The 14507-nt window shown below is 35.5% G+C and overlaps 1 protein-coding gene across 1 annotated transcript; it reads right to left on the reverse strand.

Moving 5' to 3' along the window:
- Nucleotides 1–1316: 1316 nt before the first annotated feature.
- B3GALT5 (beta-1,3-galactosyltransferase 5) lies at nucleotides 1317–4059 on the reverse strand. Its single transcript, XM_074297330.1, has one exon. It carries the CDS (start codon nucleotides 4057–4059, stop codon nucleotides 3103–3105), a length of 957 nt encoding a protein of 318 aa, XP_074153431.1. The 3' UTR covers nucleotides 1317–3102.
- Between the last annotated feature and the right edge of the window lie 10448 nt (nucleotides 4060–14507).

Below are 14507 nucleotides of genomic sequence, written 5' to 3' on the forward strand. Positions count from 1 at the left end.
ATTGCTATGTTCTAGGAGAATAGGTATAAGAGAGAAGTACTTTGTGGCAGGATCCTGCCTTGTGGTAAGCATGAGCAGAAGCCTGAAATGCCACTTGGAGGTCTGTGAAACCTTTAAAAAGCCAGGAGATAATATAATCATCATCATGGAAGATCTAAACAAAAAGTAGGAGATGGTAAATATAATTTGGGATTTATTATCTGACAATCGTGAGCCCAGGCTGGAGGTTGTGTACTTTAAGGAGTGCATAAGATTAGTTAGGAGGCAGGAACCAGTATATCTGGAGACAGGGCCAGATCCACCCAGGAACATGGATAAATCATTGAAAACTCATCCCTACCACTGACAATGAACATTCTCACTAATGATGATTCATGATATATTCATACCACATTTCACTCTCAGTAATCATAGAGCTGATTCAATTGTGGATACTAGTCAAAAAATAAATAGAATCATAAACATTTAAACCTGCAACATAATATAAAATTATTCTACCAACTTTTTCCAAACTGGACTCTTCTCTACTTTCATATGTTTAAGGTTACATCCCATCCAAGTTGAATTATTTCTTTATCATGTTCATATATTTATGCAAAATAAAAAATCCCTCATAGGAAGTTATCTTCCATAAACTCCTTCCTCAGCTTCACCTGTTGAAATACTTCTCATATTTCAATGCCATTTCCTCCAAGATAATTTCCATGCACACCACCCAATCAAAAGTTATCTCTACCTCCTCAGATTTCTCTTTGAACTTTGTATTGACATCTTCTTTCTATATTCTATATTCTATATTCTAGCTTGTATTACAATTATTTGTGTTCATAGCTTATTTCTCTTCTCTGCTCCCCCCAGTCTTCTCAGTTTTATTGTAAGCTCCACAAAGGCAGGGACTATATCTTTTCCCTCTTTGTTTATTTAATGCCAACTATAATGCCTTCTACATAATAAACACAACATTCCTTTAATTAAGCAAAATATACACTACAGTTTCAAAATAAGGAAAGTTTTAAAAAGTTTATTCAAAAGAATATGTTAGCTTTGTAAAATGGAATTGTTAAAATCTTCATCTGAACTGTCATGACCATTTTGCATCAAATATAAGAGAATTTCATGATCAGGAAAAGACTTTCAGACAGATTCACAAGAACAGTACCATTTACTTTTGAGATACTGTTACCAGACTTCAATGGTTGATTATTATAAAATAATAGTAACAAACCATTAGTAACAAACTAAAAATAGTAACAAACTAGTAACAAACTACTAATTTGCATTATACAAGATATACTTTCAAACAATTTGAAGCCCTTTGCAAAAATATTGCCTCATTTTCATCATATCCCTGAGATTAAAGATACATTCAGACCTCCATTCAAAAAAATGAAAAGAGAAAATTCACAAGTTTCTTATCTATCTGGCTAAACCAGCCCAAAAAGCCAAGTCTCTGAACTCTTAGAACTGGTTGGCACATAGTGAATTTCAATAAAGGAATATTAACTTAGCAAATATTTAATCAATGCACTAAGAATTCTGCAATAAATATGCTTATACCTTAATATTTGTACTCTAAGTTCTTTTAAAAAGTAAAAATTTAGAAATATTGTGGCTCATCTCATTCTACCTAAATATAATATTAGTAAACTGGCCAAAAGAAGCCATTCCCTGAAGCATGCATAGCAAGTATTCACTATCCAGTTCCAACCCACCACGTGGAAACTAAAGTGGGGCATACTTCTGATCATGCAGAATTTGTATTATATGATTATAATCCCCTAAACTGGCTGATAAGCCAGAACTCCATGATTTGAGATATAAATAGCAAACTACTGGGACCTTTGATTTCCTCTTTATTTCTAGTCTTGAAGTATACATAATACCTAGAGCTGCATGATAAGAGCCAAGAGCCCTATCTCTCACCCAGCTTCCTTGCAGTCATGAGCACATCATATTCTTTTTGTTTGTTTCTTCCTTACCTTAGATAAAGAGCTATCCCATGGTAACTCTATCCAGGACTGGAACTTTTTAAGTTTCAAAAGATCCAAAAGTTTTTGAGAACCTTTTCAAAAAAGAAGCTTTAGCATCCCCAAGGCAGCAGGAGCTCATGATAGCAGATATGCTGAGGAGAAATTTTCAAAATTGCATGACTGATTTATTTTCTCCCCAAATGGCTATGCCAATACTCTTGGTCAATTTACTAAATTCTGTCTAATTATTCTTTTAATGTTTGTAGAAAAAAAAAAGAACTCTCTGCACCATATCTAAATGAAAAGAATCAAATATAAGTCAAGACTTTCACTAAAGTTGGTGTTATTAGCCAGATGATGTGGTGGAGATTTTTAGCCAGCAATTAGTGTAACAATGGAGATTCTGATTCTCTTATTCGGAGGTTCCACCACTGGTTTATATAGCTGGATATACAGAGGGATGCATACCTTCATCCTTGTACTCCCAATAGTGGTTCTTCTGTGCTAAATGACATTTAGAATTAAATTTCAAGGCATAATACAGAAGTGACATACTAAAGCTCTAATAAGAATCACTAGTGCAACAGAATATTCTACATACTCAGTGTTTTATCATTGGGGACTTTGAAAATAAGGTCCAAAAAAGTGCCAGCTCCAATTTAACACTGGATGTTGTCTAGAGCAAATTGAGATGCTATGATTCATCTCAATGAAGCACAAATACTAAGCAGAGAACAAAAGGCTTCCTTACTTATCTAGTCAGATCTTAATGAAACTAGGGATTTGGGGATATCTGTACTGGTGATGTCTTTGTTAATCAGTGATATTATAAACATAAAGGGATGCTAGGTGGGTTGGAGGTAGGAAGAATGATTATAGATGCCAATAAGCTATTACTTGGTTATTTTCATTTTGCAGGTGCAAATTTGAATGGATAAATCATTCCAGGATTACAATTTGGGCTTTTTAATTATAGTCTTGTGTTTGGAACATTGAAGAACATTACTCTGTCCTCCACTCCCTCCCTGATGCTGATAGGCTGTGATTCTCCACAATCCCATTCAAAAATGTACTTCTTCAAAAATATCACCACAGAATTTCTAATATTTGTTCTGGTGTCAATTCTCTCATTTCAAACAGCTGGACACTTTTCATCCAAGGACCTCTCCAAAGCTTTCCAGTATATCAGCAGTTCCTCTGGCTTGACAAAATGACAGGTCACAATTTTCTTAAAGCGACAAGTAGAAAACTTAAGGCCATCTGGAAAAAACGTCTGTTCTGAGTGCAGTTCTTCTAGACCAATCTTTAGTTCTGCAAGGCAGAGTCCCATGAAAACATCCTCCAGTTTAATAAAAGGAATTTTTTCTGAAACATTATAAACCTCACTTGCAACATCACTAGAAAAAACATAACCTGTTCCAGAACAAAAAGGTGGATATTTTTTCCATGGGTATTCATATTTGCTTACATACCACTTATTAAATATCTTTCTAATTGGAAATTCATTCTTCTTTAAAAAACCAGTAAAAAACCTGGTTGTTCTGTTTTTTCTAAGAAGAAGCTCAGTTAGATAGTAGACATTTACAAACATGTCAGAATCAGTTTTCATTACAAAGTCAGATTGAGGACAAAAATGATGAATCCATTCTACTCCCATCATTGTTTTAAGAGTCAAATTGAAATATACATCTACAAAGTCTTTCTGGATAATATCTCTGTATTTTTGGCTTTCTTGTGTCACTGCACCATCATCCTTTGAATTTGTGATTCCTAGCAGAAAATATGTTATTATACGTTTACCTTTTACACTTCTTTCTCTTCCCCAAGTCTCACGGATAGCCATCCGTGCTTTAATCTGATTGTGGGATGAAGTCACCATCACAACCAAAAATGGAGGATTCTTTCTGCAGTCTATATCTGGAAGCTGAAGAAAGTTCCCACCATGCTTCTTGAAAACTATTGTGCCTTCTTTTCTTATGCAAAAGATGCAGATTTCTGTTGAACTCATTTTAGATATGATCAAACATAAACAAGAAACCACAAGAATAATAATGAAAACATGTATCATCTTAATCTTCTGATAAACCATCTGAAAGAAATAAACTCATATTAGTAAATATAGGAACTTTCTATTTGGGGACAATAATTATAGTTGACATTTATGTAATATGATATACTGGGGGGGAAAAATGAATGTAGAGACATGATAAGCCCTGTAAGGGCCCTTTAAATGGGCGGACACAGTGCATCGGGATTGAGGCCCAGAAGTAATTTCTGTGGATATTAGGACTGCCCTTGGGCGGGATCCTGGCCATATTGAGATAGTTTTGTAATGGGTGACTCTCTCGCTGATTGGCTGTGTGTGTGACCTCACAGGCCCTATATAAGCCCACTGCAGGCAGCAACCGCCCTCTTTAACCTCCTGCTGTTCACCCTGGCTCCCCAGCTGGGTGGCCAAGCCAAGATGGGTAGCCAAAAGAGGTAAGGGTTTTGGTAGTGAACACATGGGTCTTCTGACCAGGTGTTCACCAGGGAACCAACAAGTCAGGGCATCAGTTAGGGCATTATGTGAGTAGGTATAATAAAGGCTTTTAAGATTACATGTGGTTGTTCTTGAGTGCGCTACCGGTTACTAAGCAATAGATTCAAGAGATTGTGGCCAGAGACCTTAGAAGGCCTCAGAGGAGGCGAGCCGGGTAGAGCTCACACTGCAAAGGACAGTGGTCAAAGGTACTCTGGTGGGTCTAGGACAGACTAGTAATTGTAACTGCCAGGAGAGCACGTTACAAATGGCGCCCAACGTGGTGGATGCATCAGGAATTATCAGGTTTTGAAAATATTTAATATTCAGAATTAAGATTCTGAAAGATCCGGTAGAAACGCCACTTAAGAGGGAAGACAGAGAAGCAATATGGACCCAGGTAAATCTGGGATCAGACTCAAGGACACAGCTGAACATAATGCTTATATCAAGAGGTTAAAGAGCCAGATGGAAGATCTTTTAACAAAGATCACCACTGAAGAACAGCAGGAAGCTTGTAATCAAGCTCCACAAAGGCTATCCCCACACCCAGTAAATAGAGCTCGGAGAGGGAGCAACCTAGAGCTAATGCGTATGTATGACAGTATAGAGTATAAAATGCCACAGCAAGAGTTGCTGGAATTGCAGGTTAAACTACAGATGGAGATAGAGAAAGAAGAAAAAGCTAGGTTACTACAGATAGAACAGGAAGAGTTCAAACCAGTGGCAGAAACTAAGGAAGGAAATAAACGAATCACATGGACTTCAGTTGTAGAAATTCTTCTTAGCGTTTTGTTGGTTTACCTTGTGCATTGTTGTTTTAAGGAATTTATTGATTACTCTTTCATTGAGAAGAAGTTTAGTTCTTTTTATGTGCAAAGCTCAGGTTTGATTTTAAATCAGCCTTTGGGGAATTTTCCAATTCTTCTTCCCTCTGCCTCACCTTCTTGGGCCAAGGGAGAAGGGGGAGGAGGAAAAGGAAGGGCGATAATATCATCAGCACTGCCCATTAATCCATTTAAAACTCCTGTGTCTTCATTTCAAAGGACAGGAGTAGGCTTTATGCCCCAAGGCAAAAAGGAATTGTGGGGTATTGAGTATAATCAGAAAAGTTTTAAAAATACAATTCAGTTAATTTCTAAGAAACCTTACAGGGACAAGACCTTACAGTTAGAGAGAGTGGAGTTTTATACTTATAAAACTGCTAGGATCATCTTTGGAGAGTTGAAACTCCTCTTTTCTTACCTCGTGGATTTTCCACTTCCACAGGTGAGCTTGATTTCCCAACCCCCTACGGGTACTTATAAAACAGTGTTTATGTCTAGAATGGGTTGGAAAATTGTTTTAATCACTAGAATAAATAGACAGTGTGTGATCTTTGACCCAGGAGGAAAAGTAATATCAGATTTATTGATTCACACTCCTAGAGTGTGAATTCGGTATCAGAAACTCAAACTTTGATTTTTAGGCAAAAGAATTCAGGGATATAGCCGAGTGTTCTAGTAAAGTCATTACTGCACAGACTATCCCCAAGATCTTCTCTTCTAAACAAGAGAAGGGAATTTTGGGATATGTGATTGCTTACAATTTTTAAATTTTGATTTTACATTTTTAAACATTTTTGATTTTACATCTTCAAAGTATTTTGATTTTACATTTTAAAGTTATTTTGGTTTTATATTTTTAATCTATTTTGGTTTTACATTTTTAAATTCTTTGCCTTTTACCTTAGCAATGCACTTCGGGCATACACAGAAAGTGCAGCTAAGTGACAGACTGACTAACTTTTGTCTGACTTTTGATCTTTTTGACAACAACTTTGTTTCCACTGTGATGTGGAAAGGCCTGGATGGCATTTGGAAAGGCCCAAGTTGGGCCCTGGGTACATTCCTTCCTAGGTGCAGATCCAGCAGCAGAGTTCATCCCCACCAGAGACATTTGTAACCTGGGGATCCAAGAGAAGGACCAGACAACAGCCCAGAGGGACCAGCCAGATGTCAGCAGCCTTTCAGACGCTGATGGCAGCAATGTCCCTCCTGACCGTGACACCAGAGACAGCAGACACAGTTCCAGTGTTGCAGCTGAAATGGACTGTTTTGGGTGATACGCAATATAAAGACTGTAAATGGACAATGGGCCTGCTTGCTTCTCCCGTGGCTACTTGCCATATGGTGGCCTGGGAAGAGGCTTTGCCCTATGCTTTCTATTGAAGGACTATGCTTTTAAATTAGTGGGTGAAAAACCAACACACCCACCTGCCATTGTTATTGAGACAATGTTACTGGACATGACTGCTTATGTGCACCTGTGAAACTAGAATTGTTCTAGAATTGTGAAAAGTGTAATAGAGAATTGTGAGAAACTAGAATTGTTCTAGAATTGTGAAAAGTGCAATAGAGAATTGTGATAAGCTAGAATTGCTCTAGAATTGTGAAAAGTGTAATAGAGAATTGTGAGAAACTAGAATTGCTCTAGGATTGTGAAAAGTGCAATAGAGAATTGTGATAAGCTAGAATTGTTCTAGAATTGTGAAAAGTGCACTTGAGAATTGTGATAAACTAGAATTGTTCTAGGAGTGTGAAAAGTGCAACAGAAAATTGTAAGAAACTAGAATTGGTCTAGAACTGTGATAAATGTAACTAGAATTGTGACAACCTACCTACTGATATTTGTTAACTAGAATTGTGATGTTTTACCTTGTTGACTTCCCACCTCAGTGTTGACATCCTACCTCATTGGCATCCAACCTCTTTGGCTTATTATCTCGAGTATGACTTTGATGAATGGGTTGAACACTTGGGCCACTGTTGAGCCTGGTTCTCATTGTCATACTTCTGTTTACTGATTTGCTGCTTTGTACCTCCTTGGGCATAACACTCTGTCATCTCATGGACCAAGTGAACTATAGCTGGTGCTAAAAGTTTAGCTTGGTGAGATGTGCGGTTCCCGCAAAACAAGAGAAAGGGAATTGTAAGGGCCCTTTAAATGGGCGGACACAGTGCATCGGGATTGAGGCCCAGAAGTAATTTCTGTGGATATTAGGACTGCCCTTGGGCGGGATCCTGGCCATATTGAGATAGTTTTGTAATGGGTGACTCTCTCGCTGATTGGCTGTGTGTGTGACCTCACAGGCCCTATATAAGCCCACTGCAGGCAGCAACCGCCCTCTTTAACCTCCTGCTGTTCACCCTGGCTCCCCAGCTGGGTGGCCAAGCCAAGATGGGTAGCCAAAAGAGGTAAGGGTTTTGGTAGTGAACACATGGGTCTTCTGACCAGGTGTTCACCAGGAAACCAACAAGTCAGGGCATCAGTTAGGGCATTATGTGAGTAGGTATAATAAAGGCTTTTAAGATTACATGTGGTTGTTCTTGAGTGCGCTACCGGTTACTAAGCAATAGATTCAAGAGATTGTGGCCAGAGACCTTAGAAGGCCTCAGAGGAGGCGAGCCGGGTAGAGCTCACACTGCAAAGGACAGTGGTCAAAGGTACTCTGGTGGGTCTAGGACAGACTAGTAATTGTAACTGCCAGGAGAGCACGTTACAAAGCCCAAATTTGAATCCTGCTTCTGATACTTACTACTGGCATGAAAAGAAAATGACAGTGCTTGAGGAAAGCATTTTTACTCCCTGGTTATCAGGGAGGTTGAAATATGGAAAAGGGGCATCATCATTATCATCATTCTAGCTACCATGTACTATATATAGTGCTAAGAAACTCAACTTGATTCCATTTCTTAATCAATTCTATTTTTGCAATTACTAATATCTGTTGTTGATATTATTCTATATTTTGAATAGTCTCTTTCTTTGTCTCTTTCTTTGTCTCTGAGTTAAAAGTTCATAGGTTCAGAAGTTTAGCCTTCTTCTCTAAGCTTAGCTGTCCAATAAATCACCTTAATTTTAAAAAATATATTATCTCTAGATATCTGTTTGTTCATGAGCAATTAAAGTTATCTTGCTAATGAGCCTTGAATATCTGTGCATAATTAAGGCAGATCCATTATCTTGCTAACATGTGTTACAAAATGCAAGTGGATACTAGGAAATGTTTTCTCTGTTTCCCTAACAAGCCCTGCAGAATACAAATGGACTCCATAAATCAATCATATTCTTTAACAACCAGGAGTAATTGTTATTAGCTCCACATTCCTGATTATGTTGCCCCTTCCTAGATGTATGATACTACCTATCATGTTTTCTTTAGGCTTTGTCAATCATACCACTGATGAAATCTTATTCTTTGTCCTATGCTTCCCAGAAAAACAATAAGAGTAGTTCACCTCACCTACTGATCTTAGTTTTTCTAAGGAAACTAAGGAAATTATTTATTGCTAAATGTATGCTTCAATAATAGATTAATCAAGCTCGGAGCTATGTGTTTCAATTTGCTTCAATTTAAATCACAACAATGTTTTAAGGTTTCACCACAACTCTAGGAGGGTTATTATCTATATTTTACAATTGAGGAAACTGAGGCAGAATTAAGGACTTATCCAGAGTCACACAATTAGTATCTGAAGTCAGATATTAAATCAGGTCTTAGGTCCTATCCACTGAAGATTTTAAAGAATCAGAGGGTTATTTCTCTCCAAAGAGAAGAGGTTGGAGGGTTAAAAAAAAAAAAAAAAAAAAAAAAGTAACAAGAAAGAGAAAAAATACTGAATGTTTGGATCTAACTAGAGAATAAGTATGAAGTTGGGGAAATAAAGCTAAACTCTTCGAAAAAAAAGTCATGTTGTGCTCCAGGAAATTATTTGAATCCACAGTGGATGGTAAAATAAAAAGGAAATGTATACTATAGGGTGATGATGCTTTGCTAAAGATTACTGAGGCATCTATTTATTGATTCAATATAAACAACTAGTAGGATTTCTCTCATCTTGACACATTTCTTGGGTGTAATAAAGAACCTCTCCCAAATAGACATTCCTAATAACACATTTCTAGTGATACTTGTGGGAACAAATAATACTATCAAAAAGCACATATTTGAAGAATTATTAAAGTCTGAGCAAGATATCATGACTTTAAGATTACTGGTAGTATTTGCATCACTATTACTGACTGAAAATATGAGGTTCATATGTAAAAAGCCAATGCTAAAAGAAATCCTTCAGAAACAATCCAAAATATGACATAAGAATACAAAGTAATACTAAAAGCACAATCACACTAAGACTATGGAGCCTAACAGAGAAGCTAAAAAATTCTGAAACAGAATACAATTGTCAGTAATTGTCTCCTTCTAAAACCAATAGAACAAAGCAATAACTGGCTGGTATACAAACCCTGTCAATGACAGAAAACCATAACATCAGAGCAATCTTCTGCTACAACAGTAGTGAAGATAGTCACATATAGATTGCATATACTTGAAAAGAGATTATAATTTTGGAGGTACAGAACCTATTGAACATAAGCCTGATTTCAAGAAAAAGAAGGAGCCAGAAAATGGTCTCCACAATCAATGACTATGACCCAATCATCAATACCTAATGGGTCTCTCCTATGTTATATTGTGTGGAGGTAGCTATAAAACTGAGAATATATACTACAAATGACCATAGTGTTCTAATCATCTAATAAACATTTCAAGGCAAAATCTACATAGCTCCTTGAATGCTTTGGTATTGAAGAACTAACAAAAACTAGCTGCACTCGGGACATGTCAAAATGACTTTGAAATTTCCTGAAAATAATGTTAGCATGAACAAAATAATAGGCATTCTAGCTCTGGTGTGTCCAAACTCAATATATGTCAATGGAGAATCATTTTTAATAAAAAAAAATTTTGTTTTCTTTGAGATACTAACAAAACATTGGCAACTACATTTAAGAAGAGAGTTAATAACTTCACATTGTTTAACCTCCTTAGGAGAGGTTAAAATCCTTTACTATGAATTTCTTTTTTTAACACAGGTATGCAATTACTCATGACAATGACTTACTTCTTCCAGAGCAAAATGATCCCCTAGAATTGGAAACTAGGTCTTGAGTGAGATATTATAAGAAAAGTAATTCCACTTTTCCACTGTCAGTGAAGGCTGAAATTTTCAGGGTTTCTGTATTTGTGATATTTATCAGAATGAAGTAATGTTCATCTGATCCTTCAACAATCACTAGAAAGAACAGCAAAAAAAAAAAAAAATAGTGTCATTTAAATAATGTTATAATTGACATTCCTTTAAAGGAAAATTATTTTTTAAAACATTTAACTATTCATGAAATGAAATACACATTAAAATATATATTCTGGATTTGCAGGCAAACACACAATCAAGTTGGCTCTTCCTCCATGCTGTTAGAGAGGCACTTCCCAATAATACCAAGGTTTGATCCTTCAGCCCCTTTCTAGAAAGGAGTTGCCTGAATAATCCTTTAAAAAAAAAGTCTGTCAATTGAAAAGGACCTGAGCTATTGCTTCAGAGTAAGACTACATCCTTGAGGGGCAAGAACTTCAAGGATGCATAATTCTATGATGGGAAAGAAATAAGGAAGGGGCAGAGAGGATCAGTTGACTAAGTTCAAAGATAGTTCATCATTATTGGGTAAGTTTTCCTTGAGACTGTATCCAAGAAAATTTTAGACTACAGAATTCTCCTCTTTCCCATGATGGTACTAATTTGAGAAACATGTATTTGTGCGAGGTGCAGTGATTGACTTTGGCACTATTGACTAGCAGAGTTATTTTGCACTCATGTAAGAGGATTGATTTGTCATTTGGAGATAGGTTAAGGATCACATAGAAAATTATCTGAGTCAGTTTATAATACCAGTATTTATATTTAGGTCATGCATCCATTTTGATTTTATCTTGATGAATGGCATTAGATATTACCCAATTTCTGCCAGACTTATTTCCAGTTTTCCCAACAAAAAAAAAAATGGACAATTTGAGAATGCCCATCAATTGGGAAATGGATGAACAAGTTGTGATATATCATTGTGATGGAATCCTACAGCATTCTACTTAAACAATGAGCTCAGTGTTCTTAGAAAAACATGGATAGACTTGCATGAAATAATGAAGAGCAAAATGAGTAGAACCAAGAGAGCATATAGTAATAAATATATATTGTTTTGAGAACAACTTTGAGTGATAACTCATTTTCACTATTATAATTACCCAAATTAGCTGCAAAGAACATATGAAAAAGAGGTTGTTTGCATCCAGAGAAAGAACTGATAAGTAAAAGTATGTATATAATGGTTTTACATATGTGTGTGAGTGTGTTTTACAAATATTTGTATATGTATAATTTTTGCCTAATGATACCCATCTTGGGGACAGAAGAGGAAGGGGAAAGAAAGGGGAAAAAAAGAAACTTACATGACAGCATTGTTTAAAAGGAATATTAAGCCATACATAATATAATTGCAGCTTCATGTACAATCATCTTTTTCTGTTATACAATCATAGAAATATTTGTTTTACTTCTTAAGTTCAAATAAAATAAATAAATTTTAATATTAAAACTTACGCATTTTTATCACAACATATTTTTATCCTACTACTCCTTTTAGGATATATGCTAACCTCATATCATTAAAAAATGGATGTGACACTATATAGACCCAATACATGAATATATAACTATTAAACAAATAAGGAGATAGCAAATCTAAAATATTAAATCTAAGATATTTCCTATAAACCTGGATTAGGAAGTTTGGACAAGTAATGGTCATAAAGTTAGAAAGTAAAATCAAAACAATAAGGTTCTTTATATATGTGTGTGTGTGTATGTATATTCTATTATAGTAAATCAGAAATGCTTGATGATTATAATAATAAGATTCATTATAAAACATTTGCAAGTCTCCTGTCATGATCAGAGAAATTTTCTATGAAAGGAAAAAGGTTCTTTTGTAAATGCACCCAAACATATTTCTCACTTCTATTTGATTTCAGGTAAAGTCACAAATATCTTTTGAAACAACCAATTATGTAATCAAATTTCACATTATTCAAAAGAAATCACAGCCATGCTTAAGAAGGAAATATTACTGTTTAAAAGGAAAACATACTGTAGGAAAACTGAGAGAAAATGATCCTTTTATTACATTCATAAAATTAATTTCTCAACTTCCCAGTTATTTATATCAATTGATAATATATATTCCAGAAGACATTATCTTTAAGCAGTTCTTGGCATTTCCTTCAAATGGTGGAGAACTGGCTTAACTTAATCAAACAGTTATACCAGAATTCAAAACTCAGAACAAAACAAATAATAGTTCCACTTCATATAGCAGGTTCTACTACTTATAGTTTAAATGAAGATAGAGCTGTTTCCAGCTGTCTGCAAAAAATAACAAAAAATGACAACATGTATTCATTCAAAAACACTTTTAAAACATCACTGTAATTCTTATAGCACAAGGCCCTGTGCTAAATAAAAAAATGAAAGATAGTAATAAATATGACAGAAAGCAACTTTGAACATTATGCTCTCAATCTCAAAGCGATCTTCAACCTCCCTCAGAACAATTATATTTTAATTTGGATTTGGATTTGGAGTGTAATATTCTGAGTGCTAATGATTCTTATCATACCCCGATTAGCTTAAAGCTCAATAAATATTTGCAAGTCTCTTATCATAATCAGAAAAATTTGCATGAAAGGAGGAAGGAAACAGTTGTAACAAGACAGACCTATTGGAAATTTAACCAAACATATTATATTCTTACTTGTTTGATTTCAGTTTAAGGTTCAACATTCTCAAGGTGTGTGTAACCTAATTTCTTCATTATATATTTCCTTTTCTCTTCACCAAGTTCTTGAATGGAAAATGTTTTTTCCCCACATTTTCTCTGTTTTAGAAGCCAAAGTACAAATTACAATAAACAACTGGCTGCTTTCACTGGCTAGAAGGATGGTGTTAAATACTCTACACCACTCTATACTCATCAAGCTGTCTCTAATCTTCCCTCCTTCTTCCCCTAGGCTGGTACTACAAAGATGATGTCTTCTCTCCACCCCATCCCACCTCCTGTGCTCCAATAACTTTTACTAGATGCCTAAATAGTTTTTTACATCCGTGAAAGATACTTGATGCTTCTTCATCTGAACCAGTTACTAAACTTTCCACTTTTAAACTTGTTGAGTAGAAGGAGGTATCATAAAATGTATCAACATCTTCTAATAATTCGAAAACAAAATCAGTGGCCTCTTACTCTCACAAATAAAAAACTATAAAAAAAAATAGAAGGAAACAAGATTTGTAAGGTGATGCCATTTGTTGCTGTATAATTCTGATTCATGGCATTGGAAGGAAGAATTTCAAAGATTAACAAATGTTGCTGAGAGTGATGACAGATTGGAATCAAGGTAATGGAAAAATTCCCTGGTTTTCTATTCCAAATCCTATAGTTCGAGGTACTAAAGGTCCTTTGACCAATGGTACCAACCAACTACAGAGCCTCTGTCTCCAAATTTCTTCCATTCTAGTTAGGAATCACTCATTTAAGTCATGCCTGACTCTTCAAATCCTGATATGGAATTTTCTTAACAAAGATATTAGAGTGGTTTGCTATTTCTTTTTCCAGCTCATTTTACAGATGAGGCAAACTTAAACTGAGGTAAACAAGATTAAGTGACTTGCCCAGAGTCACACAGTTAGCAAATGTCTGTGGCCAGATTTGAACTCAGAAAGATGAATCTTCCTGACTTAAGGTTCTGCACTCTATCTACTATGACAATTACTTGCCTCTTCTAAATTAGGAAGAGGAGATTAAATTAACATTAATACTGCATAGGGCAAGAGGAATGAGGTGAGAATCATGAGCACTTGTAATGTTATATTCCAAATCAAAATAAAAATTAAACTTCATGATTGTTCTAAGAGAGGTTAAAGATTCTCTTGTCTATTGTTTCTGTCTTATTTTGTGATTTCAACCCTTCTAATTATTATTTCTATGCAAATGATTTTCAGATTTATTTTTCTATCCTTAGTCTCTCTCCTGAGTCCCACTTCCATATCACCAATTGCCTGTTAGAAATTTCAAACACAGTT

The sequence above is a fragment of the Sminthopsis crassicaudata genome, chromosome 3 (assembly GCF_048593235.1).
Source record: "Sminthopsis crassicaudata isolate SCR6 chromosome 3, ASM4859323v1, whole genome shotgun sequence".
NCBI classification, from domain to species: domain Eukaryota; kingdom Metazoa; phylum Chordata; class Mammalia; order Dasyuromorphia; family Dasyuridae; genus Sminthopsis; species Sminthopsis crassicaudata.

Coding starts and splice junctions, on each gene's coding strand:
- B3GALT5 (XM_074297330.1), bottom strand. CDS start 4,059: ATGGTTTATCAGAAGATTAAGATGATACATGTTTTCATTATTATTCTT.